Source organism: Giraffa tippelskirchi, chromosome 11 (genome assembly GCF_054371585.1).
Source record: "Giraffa tippelskirchi isolate mGirTip1 chromosome 11, T2T-mGirTip1v1.2.pri, whole genome shotgun sequence".
In the NCBI taxonomy this organism is placed as follows: Eukaryota; Metazoa; Chordata; class Mammalia; order Artiodactyla; family Giraffidae; genus Giraffa; species Giraffa tippelskirchi.
The window spans coordinates 18,954,096-18,973,928 of record NC_137285.1 but is presented as its reverse complement, the minus strand read 5'-3'; the positions used below and the strand labels follow the sequence as shown (position 1 = coordinate 18,973,928).

Below are 19,833 nucleotides of genomic sequence, written 5' to 3'. Positions count from 1 at the left end.
TCATACAGCTAGTGCAAAGGCAGAACCGGGGTTGGATGTGGGCTGTCTCCCATGAAAAAACCAAGAAATGACTCCACAGAGCTCATCAGCGACAGAAGCTGGACAAAGAGGCACAAACTGCTCCAATCCCGCCCAAAGGGCCACAGGCACTCACTCCTCACAAGCTGGCTTCCTCTGCCCAGGCCCCAGTAGGTTAGCAGATCCAAGGCTTGATTGTGTTTAAAACAGAAAAAAAATTAACTGACTTGCAATACACAGGACACCTCTCAGGGAATAAAGGGTGCCAGATCTGGGCTTCACAGGCCACACATGAGCCAAGACGAACATGGCAAGTCGCAGGTATTTTCCAGGGAGGTTACGGGCCCCGCAGGTTCTGAGCTGAACACGGGCGGGTTCTGGTGCCTCCCTTGGCCCCAGTTCCCAACTCACTCCAGGCATTAGAAACTGTTCTCCAGTTGCATTTCTAGGTGTAGGCATTGAGGGGCCAGGGGTCAGAGGGAAGATCGCTGAGACTCTGATCATAGCCTTCAGTCCAGCCAGTAGCCACCCAGGGAGAGACAGGCCCTGGAGTTCAAGGGTGAGATGCTGAGTGAGGACCAAGTACTTCGTAGACACGTCCACGGAGCGTTGGGTGTGTCATCAAGCCAGCGGCTCAGCAGTGCCTTGGGAAACCACACATGGACTTAGAGGAGGAGCTAAGAGTTCCTGCCACCACCTCCAAACCCATCACCCTAGAACTTGCAGCCCCCTCAACCCCCAAGGAGTTTATTAAGTTGTACTTAACACCTTACGTTTGTGGTGCCAGACAAGTGGCCAAGAGGCACGTTTTATCTGGCCTGTATGGTACTCTTAAAAATTAGAATCGATTGCCAGACTTGGAAAAAAAAAAAACAAGTCAAACCCCACATTCAAATCCAGATTGTTGGCCATTCTCAAAAACACGATATGGCCACGAGGGACCCACACGCCCCGAGGAGTGGTGACTCTCTCAAGATGGGGCCCTTGATTCTCTCAGACCCGAGTCTCACCACCTCTAGGCACGGGTCTGGATTCACCACAACCTCCAGGCTGCAGCCCAGCCTGGCCATGAGGCTGCCCTGGGCACGCCCCGAGCCCTCCTGTAACCAGCCTGTCTCTTCCCCACCAGGCTGGGTTCCTGAGCAAAAGGAGTCAGCTGGAGGAGCAGAGCCCCAGACGCCCCTCGCCAGCACAAGCTCCTGCGTAAACTACGAGCACCCCTTTCCCTAGATCCTCCAGGCTGAGGCCAATTTCTAATGTTCCCTCAGGGTCAGCTCCAAGCGCTGGCCAGCCAGAGAGATCTGACTCCCACCAAGATGGCTCTGAAGTCCTCACTTCCTCTCCACTTCCCAGGGCTAGTCCTTGATGCCATAGAAGGTCTGGCTATGGCTGGCTTCATCCTAACTAGGCCCAGGCCCGCTTGACCTGCCCTGTGCCTGGCAGGAGGGTCCCCGGAAGGTACTGAGGTGAGAGTCTAGGCACAGTCAAACCTCCCCTTCCACAGGGACTGGTGGCAAGTCTCAGGGAACAGGCCTCTCTCCGTCTTCACAAGTCACTGACGGAACCTTCAGACGGTGGTCCCAGGGGTCCCCGGGCCTAAGCCTATTTCAAGGCTCAAGCCTTTTACCGCCTGCCCAATGACTCCCACTTCCCTCTCTTCTCCACCCACACTGGGCCTCCTAACCCTGCCCCAGTTTCCTCCCAAAGGAGCCCACCATTTTGTTCTTCCTTCAGCCATATTCTGGCTGCCTTGCACTCCACCAGCTGGCCTCGCTGGGGTATCAGACAGAAAGGAGAGGAGAAATAACCGGCAGCTATGGACGGGGCGGCCACAGCTAGCTACTGGCTTTTTCCAGAGGAGGGGAAGGGTAGGGCTTGGCAGAAGGGGGGATTTTTAGGGGTCATTGGGACTGAGGAGAAATACCACCCTAGGCTTACAGGCTGAGTGGTATGCTAGGTACCTTCATTCTGAATTTAAAAAAAAAGAGAGAAATGGGATGTTGAGTTAAATTTGAATTTCAGGTAAACAATGAATAATATTTTTTAGTATAAGTATGTCCCAAACAGTGCGTGGGACATACTTACACTAAAAAAAAAAAAAAAAAAAAAAACCTATTTAAAAATATTATTTTGTTGTTTATCTGAAATTCAAATTTAACTGGGTGTCCTGTAATTTCATTTGCTAAATCTGGCAACCCAGTGTCCCAGCCAGTGGGACGTCCCAGACACGGTTGGTGGCCACAGAGTTAATAAACAACCCCAAACCACAAGGGCTGACTGGAAGACACATTCTAAAGGCAGAGTGAGGGTAGGATTTGGTTTCTTGGTGCTGGGGAAACCTATGAAATAAGGTAAAGTACTTTTCCTAAGAACGGGAAGGAGGGGAAAAAAAATCAGCAAAACCAAGCTTCTACCTTACAATAAGGGCAGCGTTTAATGACCAGGGAAATGGCTCCCCACTCCAGTATTCTTGCCTGGAGAATTCCATGGACAGAGGAGCCTGGCGGGCTACAATCCATGGGGTCACAAAGAGTCAGACACAACTGAGAGATTCACACACACACACGCCTCCCTGTGTGAAGGATTAAGTGCTTTTGGAGACATGGTATTATTCCAGGCGGGGAGAAGATACACAGGGACCCTTTGCTGTCATGGTTAGAGAAGTTATGTGGTTAGCCCAAGGTCACAGCAAGGAAGTGAACTGGAAGTCCAGTCATAAGATCCCAAAGCCTGAGATCTTTCATGTACTGGACTCCTAGTTTCCCAAAACACAAAAAGGGAGGGAGACAAGTTCTCCTCCCCTCCTCCCCAAACCAGAGGCTGCTCAGCAGCACTGAGCTCTTCCAGGCTGGCTGCTCTGGGGCCCCCAGGGTGGAAAACCCCACAGCTCCATCTGCCCTCCCCGCAGAGCAGCTGGCAGGTGGGCCCTCCAGGAGCAGCTGTCAGGGTGCAGGGGACTCTGCCAGGCTGGGATCCTGGGGCAGAAGGCCCCACCACACCTCCCAAAGCACAGAAAGGCAGCGTGCCCCCACCCCTTTCTCACCTCTAGGCTGGTAACAGAAGGAACTCAGGCCCAGACAACAGCTCTTTCTTTGCCTAGGCTCTCAGGCAGGGGACAACTCCAGCCTTGCCTCTGAGAATCCCGCTGGAGAGGGGGTGGTGGGCTTGTTTTCCTGTGTGTGTTTTGGCCTGCAGCTGTTTCTGCCATTTTTAAATGGCTTCAGTCCCGGCACTGGGCGCCCTGCGCGTCAGGGGAGCTCCCACGGCAGGGAAGACTTGGATCTCAACTTTGGAAGGCCTCCCCTTCTCACGGTTCCGAAAATTCTTTGTCCCATTGGAGCCAAACCCAGCCCTCAGCTGGGCATCCGGCCATCTGCAGACAGCCCTTTCCATAGGAGGCCCGGGAGCACGTGGACTTTATTGATTTTCCTCTTGCCTTTTTTGTTGGGTTTGACTCAGAAAGGACAGCTAACTTGTGACACGGCTACACTGGAGGCTCGCCCCCAGTGGTTTTGAGAGACCCAGGCGTTACTTGAGAAATGACACCCCTAAACATAAACAGAGCCCGTCACGGGGCCTTGCCGGGTTTTCAGGCTTTAAATAAAGGGTCAGAATGAGCCCGCGGGCACTGACACTCGAACGTCGCGGCGGCTTTTCTCCCTCCCTGACCCTGGTGAGGCCGTGGGAAAAAAATAATAAAGTTGAAATCCGGGAGCCGGGAGTTTTCAACAAGTCTGCCCCAACCTGGCGATCTGCTGGCGTCTCGGGCCTGGCCCTCGGGCCGATTCCGAGACAGACCCGGACGAGGCCGGGGAAACGTTCAGTCGTATTAATTACAACCAGGCCACGCCGGACGGAATCTAACGTGAGCCGGAGAAACCCGCACAGCCCGACACCCGAGTCCCCCTCGCCCCCTGCGCAGAGAACAAAAACAACAGCTCTCTCCGCAAAACAAACACGAACGGCCGGGTTTGGAAAAGCACACGCGGCCCAGGACCGGGGTCTGGCCCCAAACGTTCGCTCGCCCGAGCCCCCGAGCCCGGGTCCCGGCAGAGAGGGGCGGGAGTGGGGGCGCCCCAGAAGCACCGGGCCCCGCGGCTGCAGCCAGCGTTTCCTCCTCGCGCTCGCCCCCATCTTTCTTCGTCGCCAAGAGCCCTCGCTCCAGGCAGCCCAAAGCGCTAAATTTAAACGGCTCGCGCTCTACAAACTCCGCAGACTCGAGGGCGCCGAGCCTGGAAGGCGGGGAGCGAGCGAGAGAGCCAGCTCCCCGGAGGGAGGGAGGGAGGGAGAGGGAGGCCCGGCGCGGGCAAGGGCGCGGGGGCCGGCGCTGCGCCGCCCGGGGCGCGCGGGGAGGAGACGGAGACGGCGGCGGCCCGCTCGGTGCCTGCACAATGGAGCTCGCGCTCTCCCCTCCGCCGCCGGCATCGCGGCCCCGGCGCGCGGGAAGCCGCTTTCATGTGACTTGCACAAAACGAAATGGCTTCTGGGGCCGGCCCCGAGCCCCCCTCCCGGGAGCCAAGCGCCGCGCCGGGGACTGCCCGCTGCTCCACCGCCCGGCCCGGGGCGCCTGTCGCCTCCAGGCTGCCGCCGCCGCGCCAGGTGGGCGACAGGCGCGAGCGCACCTGGGCAGCGGCCGCGGCCCCCGCCGCGCGCAGGTGACCCGGCTCGCGCGCCGCCCGCCCTCTCCAACTCCCGGGCCCGTGGGCGGCCCGGGGCGCTGCGCCCCGCCGGCTTTTTGTATCTGGTTTCGGGGTTCGGGGCGGCCGCGGCGCCGAGCCGGCGAGCGAACGAGCCGGCGCCTCCGCTTACCATTTGCGCACTTTCTCGATAGCCGCCATGACCCTCTTGATATCATCTTTGGCCCGGCTCCTGGTCTCGGCTCGAACCGACCTGCCCGACATGGTTCTGGCGGGGAGAGAGAGGCTGGGGGAGCGCGCCCGCCGGGTCCTGCTCGCGCTCCGCGGCGGCCACACTCGCGCCCGCCCGCCCGCCCGCTCACTCACTCACACACGGACACACACACACACACACACACACACTCGCACACATACACACACACACAAAGCCTGGTGCCGCCGCGCGCCCAGGGCCCAGTGCGCAAGCGCCGGGCGGCAGCTGCACCAAGCAGGGGGAGCAGCGCCGCCGCGGCCGCCGCCAGTGCGGCCTCCGGGCGCCGCCGCCGCGGAGCTGCGCCGGCAGCCTCTCCGCCCACCCGGGGGAGGCGCCCGCGACCCCCGCTCCCCGAGGAGGTGGCGAGAGGCACCTGGCTACCCCCGGCTCCGGGCACGCGGAGTGTTGGGGGAGGCGGGCTGGCGGGCGGAGGTGCGCGCGGACACTTACTCGGAGGCCGCAGGTGCCGAGGGGTCCCCCGGGGAGGGCAGGCCGGCTGCCCGGCCGGCCGTGGAGGGGACGCATTCTTGGGGAGCCGGCGCGGCCGTCCGTCCGCGGCCCCGGGTGTGTGGCAGCGGCTGCAATAATGCAACTTCCCTGTGGGGCTCCCGACTTCTCAGAGTTGAAGGCGCCGATTCGGGATGCGAGGTGCTCTTGGAAAGAGTTGAGAAACGCGGACCTCTGCTGGCCTTATGCCCGGTTTAAATATGCGAGCTAGGACGTCGCTTCCCTGTCTTTCGTCCTTTTGGAAAACTAGGGTGGGAGGAAAGGAGCTTGGGTGACCACGAGAGACATTCGACCTTGCTTCTTAAATAGCTTTCGGTGCAGGAAAAGCTGGATGATTATTTATCAGCATTTCAAGAGGGGCTCTTAGACATTGCCTCTAGTGATAAGTTGCCCTCTCCATAAATAAGGGAAGCGGGCCCACGCTGGGGTTTCTGTCCTAGAACCAGATATGAGCTTAAGCCACACCTGATGTAAGTTCCGGGCTCAGCCCAAATGACCCTGGCAGGTAAAGTGGACTGGCCGGCTACGAGGAGGACTTCTGGGCTGGTGTCTTCCCCACGGTGCCTCAAGACAGCTCTGCACCAATCTACAATTACCAGGATAAGCCATCCTTGTGTTCAGCTGCAGCTAAACTGGTATTGAACAGAACCGGTTCATGCCCAGATGGATGTTCCGGAAAGAGAATGACCCCTGTCAATAAACCCAGTGCCTTGGAGATCAACTAGCCCAACAAGCTGTGAGCTAGGTGTGTGACTACCACTCATTCTTAAACCAAGCCCTTTGCCCGGAGGTTTTGGTGTAGGGGAGAAAAATTTCTGGCGCTGTGGAGTGGAAGCTCCACTGAAGGCCTTTTCCTAGGCATGTCCTTTTACCATCCTGAGCCCCAAGTTCCTTATGTGAGGACTACATGGGAAAGCATGTCACAGCAGGTCATAAAACACACGTCCATATCACTGGCGCTCTGACCTGGCCAGCAGATACATGCTTAAAGTTACACATAACGTTTAAAAACATACATTTGAATCAAAAGTAGAAGATATATTTTAAAATCCAAATACTGAATGATGAATGGACAAATGTGCATATTTAATACAGTGGAATATTATTCAGTCATTAAAAAGGAGTGAAGTACTGATACATGTCACAGCGTGGATGAACTTTGAAAACATCCTAAGTGAAAGAAGCCAGTCACAAAAGGACAAATATTGTATGATTCCACTTACATGAGTTATCTAAGCTAGGCAAATCCATAGAGATAGAAACCAGATTGGTGGTTGCCAGGGACTGTGGGGAGTGGGGAATGGGAAGTAACTTCAAATGGGTATGGAATTTCCTTTCCGGGGGTGGAGGGGTGATGAAAAAAGTTTCAAAAGATAATGGTGATGGTTGCACATGACTGTGAATGTGCTTTATGCCACTGAATTGTATACCTTTAAATTGTTACAGTGTTTGGTGGGTTTTTTTGGCTGTGCCACTCAGCTTGCAGGATCTTAATTCCCAACCAAGGATCAAACCCAGGCCCTTGGCAGTGAAAGTGCTGAGTCATAACCACTGGACTGCCAAGGAGGTCCCACAGTGGTCCATTTTATATTATGTGTATTTGACCACAATAAAAAGAAATCCAAATATCCAGCTTCTGTATTCATGTCATATCTGCAAACTGGGCACCATGTGCCACATGGCAACAATCACTGGAGCTGAGGAGCTCTGTACCCTTTGGATACAGCTCTCCAGGTCACCAATGTGTCACCTAGTCACTGTACTCATTTGTGTTACCACATGGCCCCTGAAGGCATGTATGTTTTTGATCTCTGATTAAACTACAAAGCTCTCTACAAATGTTCTTTATAAATCTAGTGTGGCACTTTTTATAGTTTCCTGTCTCCTGCAGATATTTTTACACTTCTTCCTTTCAACAAAGCACAGTTGTGTTTTATAGTCTGTGTCTGATCATTGATATTTGAAGTTTCTAAGAGTCTGTTTCTGCTGGTTCTTACTCATGGTGTCCTATTTCCTTGTGATCTGCCTGATTCTCTTTGACCTTACTGGACACTGTATTTCCAAATTTATTTATAGGGATAATTGGAGACCTAGAATGAAGCTACCCTCGTCTCCAGATACATTACATTTGCTTCTGCCAGGCTCCTGAGGGAGCTGCTAGTGCACAATGACCAACCTCCAAGTTCAGGGGGCTTCCCTGGTGGTCCAGTGGCTAAGGCTCCCAAGGAACTAAATCCCACAGGCCACAAGTAAGAGTTAGCATGCTGTGACTAACAAAAAAGATCCCCCATGCTGCAACAAAGACTGAAGATCACATGTGTCTCAACTGACACCTGGTGCAGCCAAATAAATAAATATTTGACATCCAAGTTCAGGGCTGGTGGGTCCCTGGACCCGCAGGTGATAACAGTACAGGTTGCCTAAGTGTTAAGACTGATTTGCTTATTGTACCCTGGGTGGGGTCAGTGAAGTGCTGACAGGCCTACACATCCCAACTCTGTATTCAGCGACCTCATGTCAATAGTTTGAAATCACGTTTACACTACAGAAATTGGCAAGTGCTATAGACAGCTTTGACTATGATGGCATCATAGTCAACAAAAGAGTCCCAAACACAGTCCTTGGATGCAGTCTCAAAAACGACAGAATGATCTCTGTTCGTTTCCAAGACAAACCACTCAACACAACAGTAATCCAAGTCTATGCCCCGAGCAGTAATGCTAAAGAAGCCGAAGTTGAATGGTTCTATGAAGACCTACAAGACCTTCTAGAACTAACACCCAAAAAAGATGTCCTTTTCCTTATAGGGGACTAGAATGCAAAAGTAGGAAGTCAAAAAACACCTGGGGTAACAGGCAAATTTGGCCCTGGAGTACAGAATGAAGCAGGGCAAAGACTAAGAGAGTTTTGCCAAGAGAACACACTGGTCATAGCAAACACCCTCTTCCAACAACACAAGAGAAGACTCTACACATGGACATCACCAGATGGTCAACACCGAAATCAGACTGATTATATTCTTTGTAACCGAAGATGGAGAAGCTCTATACAGTCGGCAAAAACAAGACTGGGAGCTGATTGTGGCTCAGATTATGAACTCCTCATGGCCAAATTCAGACTTAAATTGAAGAAAGTAGGGAAAACCACTAGACCATTCATGTACAACCTAAATCAAATCCCTTACGATTATACAGTGGAAGTGAGAAATAGATTCAAGGGATTAGATCTGATACACAGAGTGCCTAAAGAACTATGGACGCAGGTTTGTGACACTGTACAGGAGACAGGGATCAAGACCATCCCCATGGAAAAGAAATGCAAAAAGCCAAAATGGTTCTCTGAGAAGGCCTCACAAATAGCTGTGAAAAGAAGAGAAGGGAAAGGCAAAGGAGAAAAGGAAAGATATACCCATTTGAATGCAAAGTTCCAAAGAATAGCAAGGAGAGATAAGAAAGCGTTCCTCAGTGATCAATGCAAAGAAATAGAGGAAAAAAATAGAATGGGGAAGACTAGAGATCTCTTCAAGAAAATTAGAGATACCAAGGGAACATCTCATGCAAAGGTGGGCTCAAAGGACAGAAATGGTATGGACCTAACAGAAGCAGAATATATTAAGAAAAGGCAGCAAGAATACACAGAAGAACTATACAAAAAAGACCTTTATGACCCAGATAATCAGTATGGTGTGATCACTCACCTAGAGCTAGACATCCTATAATGCGAAGTTATGTGGGCCTTAGGAAGCATCACTACGAACAAAGCTAGTGGAGGTGATGGAATTCCAGCTGAGCTATTTCAAACCCTAAAAGATGATGCTGTGAAAGTGCTGCACTCAATATGCCAGCAAATTTGGAAAACTCAGCAGTGGCCACAGGACTGGAAAAGGTCAGTTTTCATTCCAATCCCAAAGAAAGGCAATGCCAAAGAATGCTCAAACTACCGCACAATTGCACTCATCTCACACGCTAGCAAAGTAATGCTTAAGATTCTCCAAGCCAGGCTTCAGCAATACGTGAACCGTGAACTTCCAGATGTTCAAGCTGGTTTTAGAAAAGGCAGAGGAATCAGAGGTCAACTGCCAACATCCATTGTATCATCAAAAAAGCAAGAGAGTTCTAGAAAAACATCTATTTCTGCTTTATTGACTATGCCAAAGCCTTTGACTGTATGGATCATGACAAACTGTGGAAAATTCTTCAAGAGATAGGAATACCAGATCACCTTACCTGCCTCCTGAGAAATCTGTATGCAGGTCAAGAAGCAACAGTGAGAACCAGACATGGAACAATGGACTGGTTCCAAATCGGGAAAGGATTACGTCAAGGCTGTATGTTGTCACCATGCTTATTTAACTTATATTCAGAGTACATCATGAGAAATGCTGGGCTGGATGAAGCACAAGCTGGAATCAAGATTGCCAGGAGAAACATCAATAACCTCAGATATGCAGGTGGCACCACCCTTATGGCAGAAAGCAAAGAGGAACTGAAGAGCCTCTTGATGAAAGTGAAAGAGGAGAGTGAAAAAGCTGGCTTAAAACTCAGCATTCAAAAAACGAAGACCATGGCATCTGGTTCCATCACTTCATGGCAAATAGATGGGGAAAGAATGGAAACAGTGACAGATTTTATTTTCTTGGGTTCCAAAATCACTGCAGATGGTGACTGGAGTCATGAAATCAAAAGATGCTTGCTCCTTGGAAGAAAAGTTATGACCAACCTAGACAGTATATTAAAAAGCAGAGAGCTTTCTTTGCCGACCAAGCTCCGTCTAGTCAAAGCTATGGTTTTTCCTGTAGTCATGTATGGATATGAGAGTTGGACCATAATGAAAGCTGAGTGCTAAAGAATTGATTCTTTTGAACTGTGGTGTTGCAGAAGACTCTTGAGAGTCCCTTGGACAGCAAGGAGATCAAACCAGTCAATCCTAAAGGAAATCAACCCTGAATATACACTGGAAGGACTGATGCTGAAACTGAAGCTCCAATACTTAGGTCACCTGACGTGAAGAGCCGACTCACTGGAAAAAACCCTGAAGCTGGGAAAGACTGAGGGCAGGAGCAGAAGGGGGAGACAGAAGATGAGATGGTTGGATGGCATCACTGACTCAATGGACATGATTTGAGCGAACTCCAGGAGACAGTGAAGCACAGGGAGGCCTGGCGTGCTGCAGTCCATGGGGTTGCAAAGAGTCAGACACGACTGAAGGACTCAACAACAAAATAATATATCAGACCCTTCCCCAGCAAGCCAAGAGCTGGTGATAAACATCTGCCAGCCCACCACTGGTGAAGCCCATTATTGTGGGCATTCTAATAAGCCTGTATTATTATTGTGGGCAACGTCTCATCTTCCCCCTGTGTGGACTCTGGACTTCGATTTCCGATCTCTTGCCTCAAAAAACCATTCACACTAAAGTTCAAATATGCTATGCTTGGCAAGTATCTAAAGGCTTCAAGTGGGCTCCTTGCTGGATTAGTTTTCAGGATTCTTTTTTTCCCTTGAGTTTCGCCTAGTTCTTACTATCTTGTCAGCATGTGGTGGCTTTTAGGGTGTTTTAAAATATGTTTTCCAGCATTTTTAGTTGCTTTCAGCTTGAGTGTGTGTCTGAATAACTATCAGGGCTGGAAGTCAAGCTCTCACTGAATGTTTGTGATTATTTCAGACAGGTTGAAAGAGTGACCGTGAGGTTCCAGAAGTGAGTTATTTAGCCATGACTTGTGTCTTGACCTCTCTGTGCCTCATCTGTAAAATGGGGGTGAAAATAAGACTTGCCTCATAGAGTTGTGTGAATTAAAAACAGTATTTGTCAAGGAAGGAGGGTGAGATAAATTAGGAGTCTGGGATTAACATATACACGTGCGTTCGTGCCTGCTCACTTGTGTCTGACACTTTGCAACCCCATGGACTGTAGCCTGCCAGGTTCCTCTGTCTTTGAAATTTTCCGGGCAAGAATACTGAAGTGGGTTGCCATTTCCTACTCCAGGGGATCTTCCTGACCCAGGGATCGAACCTGTGTCTCCTGTGTCACCTGAACTGGCAGGTGGCTTCTTTACCACTGTGCCACCTGGGAAGCCTAACATATACACAGTGCTGTATATATAAAATAGATAACCAGTGAGGACCTACTATATAGCACAGAGAACTATACTCAATATTTTGTAATAACCTGTAAGGGAAAAGAATCTGAAAAAGAATATACACATACATATACACATACACATATATAACTGAATCATTTTGCTGTACACCTGAAACTAACATACTTCAATTGAAAAACATACAAAAAAACCCAACAGTATTTGTCAAGAATTTAGAACAATGCCTGGCACATTGTAAGTGCTAGATACCAAGGGCTAAGTCGCTTCAGTCGTGTCCGACTCTTTGCAACCCTATGGACTGTAGCCCACCAGGCTCCTCTGTCCATGGGATTTTCCAGGCAAGAACACTGGAGTGAGTTGCCGTGCCCTCCTCCAGGGGATCTTCCCCAAATACCAAAAAGCATTTGTTAAATACCAGCCTCTGTGATCTTCACATCAGTATGCCCCACGCTGGGGACTGAAGTCAAACTACTCTTCTTAGGACTGGTAAATTCAACTCTTACTTCACTCCTCCCCCTGAGATGAAGGCTTATTCACCAAGGGGTGGGAGTTTGGGGTGGGGGAACGATAAGAACACAGATGGAGACATGTGACTGTGAGGAAGATGCAGACCCAGCCCTGGCATTTCTGGGTAGACTTGGTCCTCGCCCAGCAACTTGCAACTGAGTACTGTTTTCATAAACAGAGGAGCTTTGGTGTTTGGGGAACAGATCATTAGCAAGGCCCAGCCAAGGGGGGAAACTTTGAAGGGAACACTCTAACCACAGGGTGAAATACAGCCCCTTCCTCAGAGACAGAGACAGAAGGGATGAGCTGCAGAGTTGGAAGCCTCCCTCCTTGTGCAGAAAAGGATGCTACCATCCCGCAGTCACAGTCTGCAGAGTTCCAGCCAGAGCCCCTCTCTCCTGTGCCTCGGGACCGTGCTCCGCACTCCATAGTCATCAGAATGTGGACAGTTGTAAATCAGCCCCATGTGAGTGCTCTCAGGACCCTCCTGTCCCTCCCCACACGGAGAGGATTGGCAACCATTCACCAGTACACAGTTGGTGGAGCCCTATGTGGTGCCAGTTCATTGTAGGAAAGGTCTCCTCCACAATGTGGGCCTGATGCTAGATTTCAGAGACTGGGCCAGTAAAAATTTGCAGGGGAGGGGCACTTCCCTGATGGTCCAGTGGCTCAGACTGCACTTCCAACAGGAGGCCTGGATTCGATCGCTGGTCGGGGAACTAGATCCCACATGCCACAACTGAGAATTTACATGCCGCAACTAAATATCCTGCATGCCACAATTAAGACCCGGAGCAGCCGAATAAATAAATAAATATTAATAAATTTTTTTTTTTTATAAACCAACTATTCCAAATTGCTTCTATGCCTACTTTTTCTTGCCTATAACTACAACTCTAAAAATGGTTCCCAGCTCAAATACTAATAGATTGGCAAGCTGCCAGACTAAAAGTGAGGCCACTTGAGGCCATATTCAAACAGAGAGATAGTAGATATAAAGTGCTTCAGAAGACGGATGTGTTCAAAGGTGAGATGGTGTAACGCAGCCGCTCTTCTAACAATGATTAAACACGGGACGTCTGATCATGACCCAGTGACCTGGAGCAGAGTTGGAATCCGTCTTCCGATGCGCTTGGTGAGCTCTTAGGTCAGGAATCCAGATGGCTGTTCAAATGTCTTCTCTCTTGCTCCCACACATGCGTCATTTTGGCTGCCTCTGAACAGCCTTCCTAGTGCTGGGTGAGCCCTTAGGGATGGAGGCTGCCCCCTACTACAGAAGCTGGGAGGTGGGGGCCGTTTCACTCTTCTACCTGGGAGTTCTCGGTCCTGGGCATGGGACCTAACCTTGATCTAGTAGGTGGATGGTCTAGTCAGTTGATATTTTTTTTACTGAAGTATAGTTGATTTACAGTATTATGTAAGTTTCAGGGGTACAGTGTAGACATTGGTTTCCTTTTCTCCCCACCTTCAACATTTGTTACTTGTGGTCTTTTTGATGATAGCCATTCTGACGGGTGTGAGGTGATATAGCTCTTTGTGGTTTTGATTTGCATTTCCCTGATGATCACTGATGTCGAGCATCTTTTTATGTGCCTGTTGACCATCTGTATGTCTTCTTTAGAAAAGTATCTATTCAGGTCTTCTGCCCATTTTTCAAGTGGGTTGCCTGTTGATTTTTTTAAATAATAGCTTTATTGAGACATAATTAACATACCATAAAATTCACCCTTTAAAGTTTTTTTTAGTATAGTCACAGAGTTGTGAAATCATCACCACAATCAATTTTAGAACATTCTTGTCATCCAAAAAAAAACCCTCTACCCATTTGCTGTCATTCTTTCTACCCTCAGTTTTAGGTGACTGAGAGTTTATTTCTTATTTCTATGGATTTGCCTCTACTGGACATTTCATGTAAGTGGAATCATATAATATGTGTCATTTTGGGTCTGACTTCTTTTTCTCAGCATATTTTACATCCATGTGGTAGCATGTATTAATACTTCATTCTTTTTACAGCTGAGTAATATTCCATTATGTGGATTTACCACATTCATTGATGGACATTGGGTTGTTTCCACTTTTTGGCTATTATGAATAATGCTGCGATGATGGTTAGTATACAAGTTTTTGTACAGATGTATATTTTCATTTCTCCTGGCTACATACCAATTCACCAGAGGGGAATTTCTGGGTCATATGGTAACTCTATGTTTAACATGTTGAGAAACTGCCAGCCTGTTTTCCAAAGCACCATTTTACATTCCCACCAGCAGTATAGGAGGGTTCCAGTTTATCCACATCCTCACCAACACTTGTTATTGTGTTTTCATTTCTTTTTCATTTTAGTCTTGTGGAGGTAAAAGGGTATCTCATTGTGGTTTTGATTTGGAATTTTGAGGGCATATGGGGCAGTGGAGAAATGACTTACAGCAGAAATGGCCATTGGCAAGTCTGAGGTATTGGAGGCACTGAGCTCCCAGTGGCGCCACTGGCATTCTGGCTGTGGTTGCTTCCTGGTCATTTACTGAGCTGGCTTCTCCAGTTTCTCCACTGAGTCTATGGTCCTCAAATAACGTCACTTTCCACTGAAGCTAACCAGAGCCAATTTCTGTTGCTGCAAACCAAGGGTCATGATTGATACCATATTTGATAACATTTAACTTAGTCTTTATACTTATTTCTCCTTCCTGAGTGCCTTTTCTCTCATTGCAGTCCTTCACTTCTCCCCAGAATACTGTAATAGTTTCCTTGCTGTGGTCCCTTTCCCCAGACAACCCCTCTTGCCCATCACCTGACCGTAGGCCCCTGAGATGCAAGTTTGATCTACTTCTCTCCCTTCCCTTTAACACCAAGTTTAACCTCCTTGCTTTAGCACACAAGGCCATCCATAATGTGACCACTGTCTTCCCTGGGTTGCTCTCCTGCCACTTCCCCCAGGCACCACTCAGATAGGCTTAGAGTGAGTGCCACTTTTATGTCACTTCTCTACCTCTCCCTGGTCGTCTCCTCCTGCTCCTCCTCCTTCCCACCCCATCTGCTCTGGACGCCCCTATGTCATATCACAAAACACTGTAATTATTATTGACATATCTCTTTCCCTCACTACAATGTAATCTTCCAAAGGGGAAGAGCTGTGCTTCCTGCCACATTGTATCTCTGGGCTTAGCATGCTACAGGGCACACACAGTTAAACTGAGGTCACTGTTAGAGGATCTGGCACCACTTACTGCTATTTTGTCCTCTCGCCTAGAACAGTGAAAAGGTAGAGGAGATCCACAGCACACTGAGGGAGAGGTAAGTGGCGAGCATCTGGTGAAGCTTCACTGTATGCTGGGCTGCCTTTGGGATACCACCAGCGACTTGGGGGAACGTGACTCAGGGGAACGTGTAGTTAGACGTGACAGCAAGAACGGACAAAGAGATCATGGAGAAAATTGTCTTTTTAAAATGTTGAAATTCCTGGGGGAAAACTACAAAGGATGAATTGATGAAGACTGAGAGCTTAAGGTTTATGGGGCTGAAACCCACTGTGAACTTTTCCACATATGTCTATCGTCATGTGAGATAACACACCAGCTTCAGGGCAGCTCCACCTGTGACTTCTTGATGGTCTTTCCTGGGATCCTCTGAGGGGCAGCCTATCCTATTATCAAGACTCTTTGAAAGTGAAGGAGTAAGAATGGCCAGATCATCCTCTTGAATATGTGGCCTCCCTCCTGCCCATTGCCCACATGAAAACATCCCTATTCGGACTTGGGAGGAAGGACCATGCCACAGTGGTACTGAAGGAATGGTAGAGATGGTTCTAGACTTCTGTGTACCTCGCCTTGAGCCTATGTCTCTTTCTAGGGTCTGACCATACAAACCTTTGGTTCACTGACTGCGTCTGGCCTTGGTGTATCAGAGGGTCCCACGAGACTGCTGGCCCAGCTTCCCTTGTGTGCATGTTTAAGGCAACCAAGATACGTTTATCAAAACTAAGAAATTAAGTTTGGAGCAAACAATATCAACTAAACCACAGACTTCCTCTGGGTTTCACCGGTTCTTCCTAACGTCCTTTTTATTCTGATCCAGAAAACCAGGATCCTGCTTCACATTTCATCATTGCGTCCCTTTAGTCTCCTTTGACCTGTGACAGTTTCTCAGTCTTTTCATGTTTGTCATGACCTGGGCTTTTTCTTTTTTGGCTGTGCTGGGTCTTTATTGCAGCACATAGACTCTCTAGTTGTGGTGTGCAGGCTTAGCTGCTCCACAGCACAAGGCGTCTTAGTTCCCCAACCAGGGATGGAAACTGCATCCCCTGTGTCAGAAGGCAGATTCTTAACCACTGGACCTCCATGGGAAGTGCTATGACCTGGACATTTTTGAAGAGTACTAGTCAGGTGTTTTGTACAGATTCGTCATATTTGTAAAAATCTGCTGGATTCATTCTGGCCAATGAGGTGGAGCAAACTCCAGCCTGTGGGATGGATCTGGGCTGCCGTGTCTGTGTGGTCTGCAAGCTAAGAATAGTTTTCACAGTTATTTGGTTTTTTTTTTTTTGGGCCACCGGGCAAGTGGGATCTTAGTGCCCCAATCAGGTATGGAACCTGTGACCCTGCTGCAGTGGAAGCGCAGAGTCTTAACCACTGGACCACCAGGGAAGTTCCAGTTCTCACATTTTTAGGTGGTCGAAAAAAAATATCAAAAGAAGATGATTTCATGATATGTGGAAGTTCTCATGAAATCCACATTAATTTCAGTGTCCATAAGTAAAGTTTGATTGGAATGGGGCCACGCTCATTCTTCTCCGGACCACAGTTCTGTGTGGCTGCGTTTGTGTTCCAGCGGCCGAGCTGAGGTGTCCAACATCCCACTGGGTCCACAGATCCCCACTGTTTACTCTCTGGCCCTTTCCAGAGAGTCTGCTGACCCTGATGCGGATGGCCTGTAGGGGCCGGATTCACTTTGATTCAGAAGCTAAGTCAGCTATTAAAAGAGCACTGAAGCTTCATGCTCATTCATTCAATCGTTCTGCAAATATTTATTGAGGGCCCTCTGTCAAAGCTTGCAGAGACCCTTATTTGAGCAAGTGTTAACTGGTGTTAAAGCCCTGGAGTTGCGAGAGATTAATTCTCATCAGACATCTTCCCGAGTCTCAGGCACAGTTTCTGCCGGCAGCAATAATAGCTGCCGGCCTATTTTGAGCACTACCTTATGCCAGGAACACTTTATTTGCAATATCTCTTTTAATCCTCACCACCACCCCAGGAATTGTTCCAGGAGGAAACTGAGGTTTAAGAGATTAGCCACACCCGAGGGCACATAGGGTGCTACTCAGTGGCAGAGGCAGGACTCAGCCCAGCCTGGCCTTCGGGTCCAGTGCTGTGTAAACAGGATGCTCACCCCACACAGGAGGGGCCGGGGGGTCTGGAGGAGAGACTGGGGGGTGGGGGAGTCTCTGAGTGGTTTCTGGACAACTATGGCTTTTCCATCTCCAGAACTCTGGAAGCAACAGACCAGGATGCAGAGGCCAGTAGTCAGAGGCCCATGTGATATGGTATTATCTTTTCAAAAGAGCATCACATGGTGCTTTCTGGTGTCCAGCGTTGTGTCCCCATGTCTTGAGGTACAAGCCCGGTGATACTGTTTGCCATCTCTCCTTCCTCCTTTTCTGGTATTCCTACTCTGCCAGCCACCCGGTTGGGAGAGTCTGGGTTCTCTGCTCACTTGGCAGGAAGGTGGCCCCCGCCTCCTCCCCTGGCCCAGGGCACTGGGGCCCGGCTTCTCCACTGCATGTGTGGCCAGCTGGTGGGCCTGTGGGGGGATGGAGGTGCAGATGCCCTCTGGGGGCCAGAAGGTACATGTGAGCTGCTCTTCTTCCTGGTCAGACAAGCTGAGAGACACCCCAAGAAAAGCACCAGCAGGAGCTCCTCTGGCCAGGCTATTGACACGGATCCTGCTGCCCCTGGCTTCTTGGGCCTTCCTGGGTGGACAGCCACCCTGACCCTAACCCTAACCCTATGTGTGTGTGTGCTCAGTCGTATCTGACTCCTTGTGACCCCATGGACTGTAGCCCACCAGGCTCCTCTGTCTGTGGGATTTCCCAGGAAAGAATATGGAGCTAGTTGCCATTTCCTACTCCAGGGGATCTTCCCGAGGCAGGGATTGAACCCATGTCTATTGCATTGACAAGCAGATTCTTTACCATTAGTGCCACCTGGGAAGCCCAACCCTCACCCTAACCATTACTGGCCGTCACCAGCACCTCCGCCTCCACATACCGACTCAGCACAGAGGGACTGAGTGGCTCAGCCTGGGCCTGAAGGTGGTTACTGCTACCGGCCCCGCCACAGCAGGTCCAACTGGGCACAGGCCTATTCTGCTCCACACAATGACTCCAATATATATGTCATTAATAAGAACCAAAAAAGAGGGGCCAGATCCAATGAGAGAAGCTCCCTGTGGGTGTCCAGAGGACATCCAACTCGGAGCTATTTTTTTTGGAAGGAAACAAGTCATTGGAGAGTTTTCTGTCCCCTAAAGCGTCCCCAGGAACCTTTTAACCAGCTTGATAATCTATCTCTCCTAAGCCCTCAGCAGCTGCAAAGTTGATTCATAAAGGTTGTTTTCCTTTTTGGGTTTTTCAAAAAGAATGCAATATAAACCAGGTTGCGAAGCCCTGGAGGTAAAATCTGACCAGTGGGGCGCCTGCTGGACCATGGCCCACGCCGGCTGTCCCAAGGTCACGGTGTCACCGCCTGGCTGGGGAGCCGGCTCTGTCCTACATTCCAGGGTGTTCCGAGGACTCACCAGGAGCCAGGTTTCCGAGTGGCCACCACACAGGGGGCTCTGTGCCAGGAGAAGGATGCTGCGGCCTTCCTGTTTCTCTCACATGGAACTCTGCCCCTGGGGAGGAAGGACCTTTACAGAGGTCAGCGACGTCATCTCAAAGGCTGGTTTCTCTGGGAAAGGCGCTGGTTCGGGTGTGTGGGGGTGTCGGACTGAACACACATGAAGAATAACCTTTGGTCCATTGGCCTGAGAGAGGCTTCATAACCGAGGACGAAATTGGACCATAACTTACATCTGTTTATAGGCAGAGGGTACTCTCTTTTCAAGGTCAAAACAGCGCTGCAGCCTTAGTCACATTCCCGAAACAACCCCTGAGCCGGGGATCTGTTTTTGCCTGCTAGGTGTTCTGCAGCCCAGCAGAGTTCAAGGCTGTGAGCCAACCAGATGGGACTGTGCGGTGCATGTGTCACAGGAGAGGGTGGCTGACACGGGCTGAGCTCTGCCCCAGGGGGGCTGGCTGTGTGGTTTCTAGTCCAGGTGCACACCCACAGGGCTCTTGGGGGGGAGGGGGCTTTTTCTCCATTCTCTCTGGCAGTTGCCACCGGGGTTAAGCTTGGCCAATGATGCTCTTCATAACGGCCGCGCACAACTGCTGGGGGGATTTACTGATAAGAAGCCACAAGCTAGGGCTCTCAGGAGCACTGAGCGCCCAATACCTCCCGCCCCAGTTTAACAGCCGACTGGGATGATCTGTATCTGGCCATGTTAGGCTAAGGGTCCAGGTGCCACTCGAGACAATGGGAATAAGGCCACACGTGTCATGAGGAAGGACAGCTGCTGGCTGAGGCCCTCTCTGCCCCTAGAGACCACGCCACCTCCTCATCCTGGCAATCCTGCTCCAGGCAGCACTGCCATGGATCAGGCATGGGAATGGCAGTCGGGGTTTCCAGCCACCACGTCCATCCAACCCCCAGTGTTTTTCTTGCTTCCACCCACTTTTCTATTTCGGACAGAGTGGAATGTCCAACTCTGTGAAA

The 19,833-nt window shown here is 50.1% G+C and overlaps 1 protein-coding gene across 4 annotated transcripts in view; it reads right to left on the bottom strand.

The window, feature by feature from the left end:
* BCL7A (BAF chromatin remodeling complex subunit BCL7A) overlaps positions 1-14,636 on the bottom strand; it is a 40,643-nt gene extending 26,007 nt beyond the window's left edge. For 3 of the 4 annotated variants that reach the window (XM_081540123.1, XM_081540124.1, XM_081540122.1), the window contains exon 1: positions 4,828-4,999. In XM_081540123.1, the coding sequence (XP_081396249.1) occupies positions 4,828-4,919 (92 nt within the window). In that variant the 5' untranslated portion in view covers positions 4,920-4,999. Of the gene's footprint in view, positions 1-4,827; positions 5,000-5,358; positions 5,662-14,450 lie in introns of those variants that run through there. The other variant, XM_081540125.1, reaches the window with a different exon arrangement.
* Positions 14,637-19,833: the final 5,197 nt, after the last annotated feature.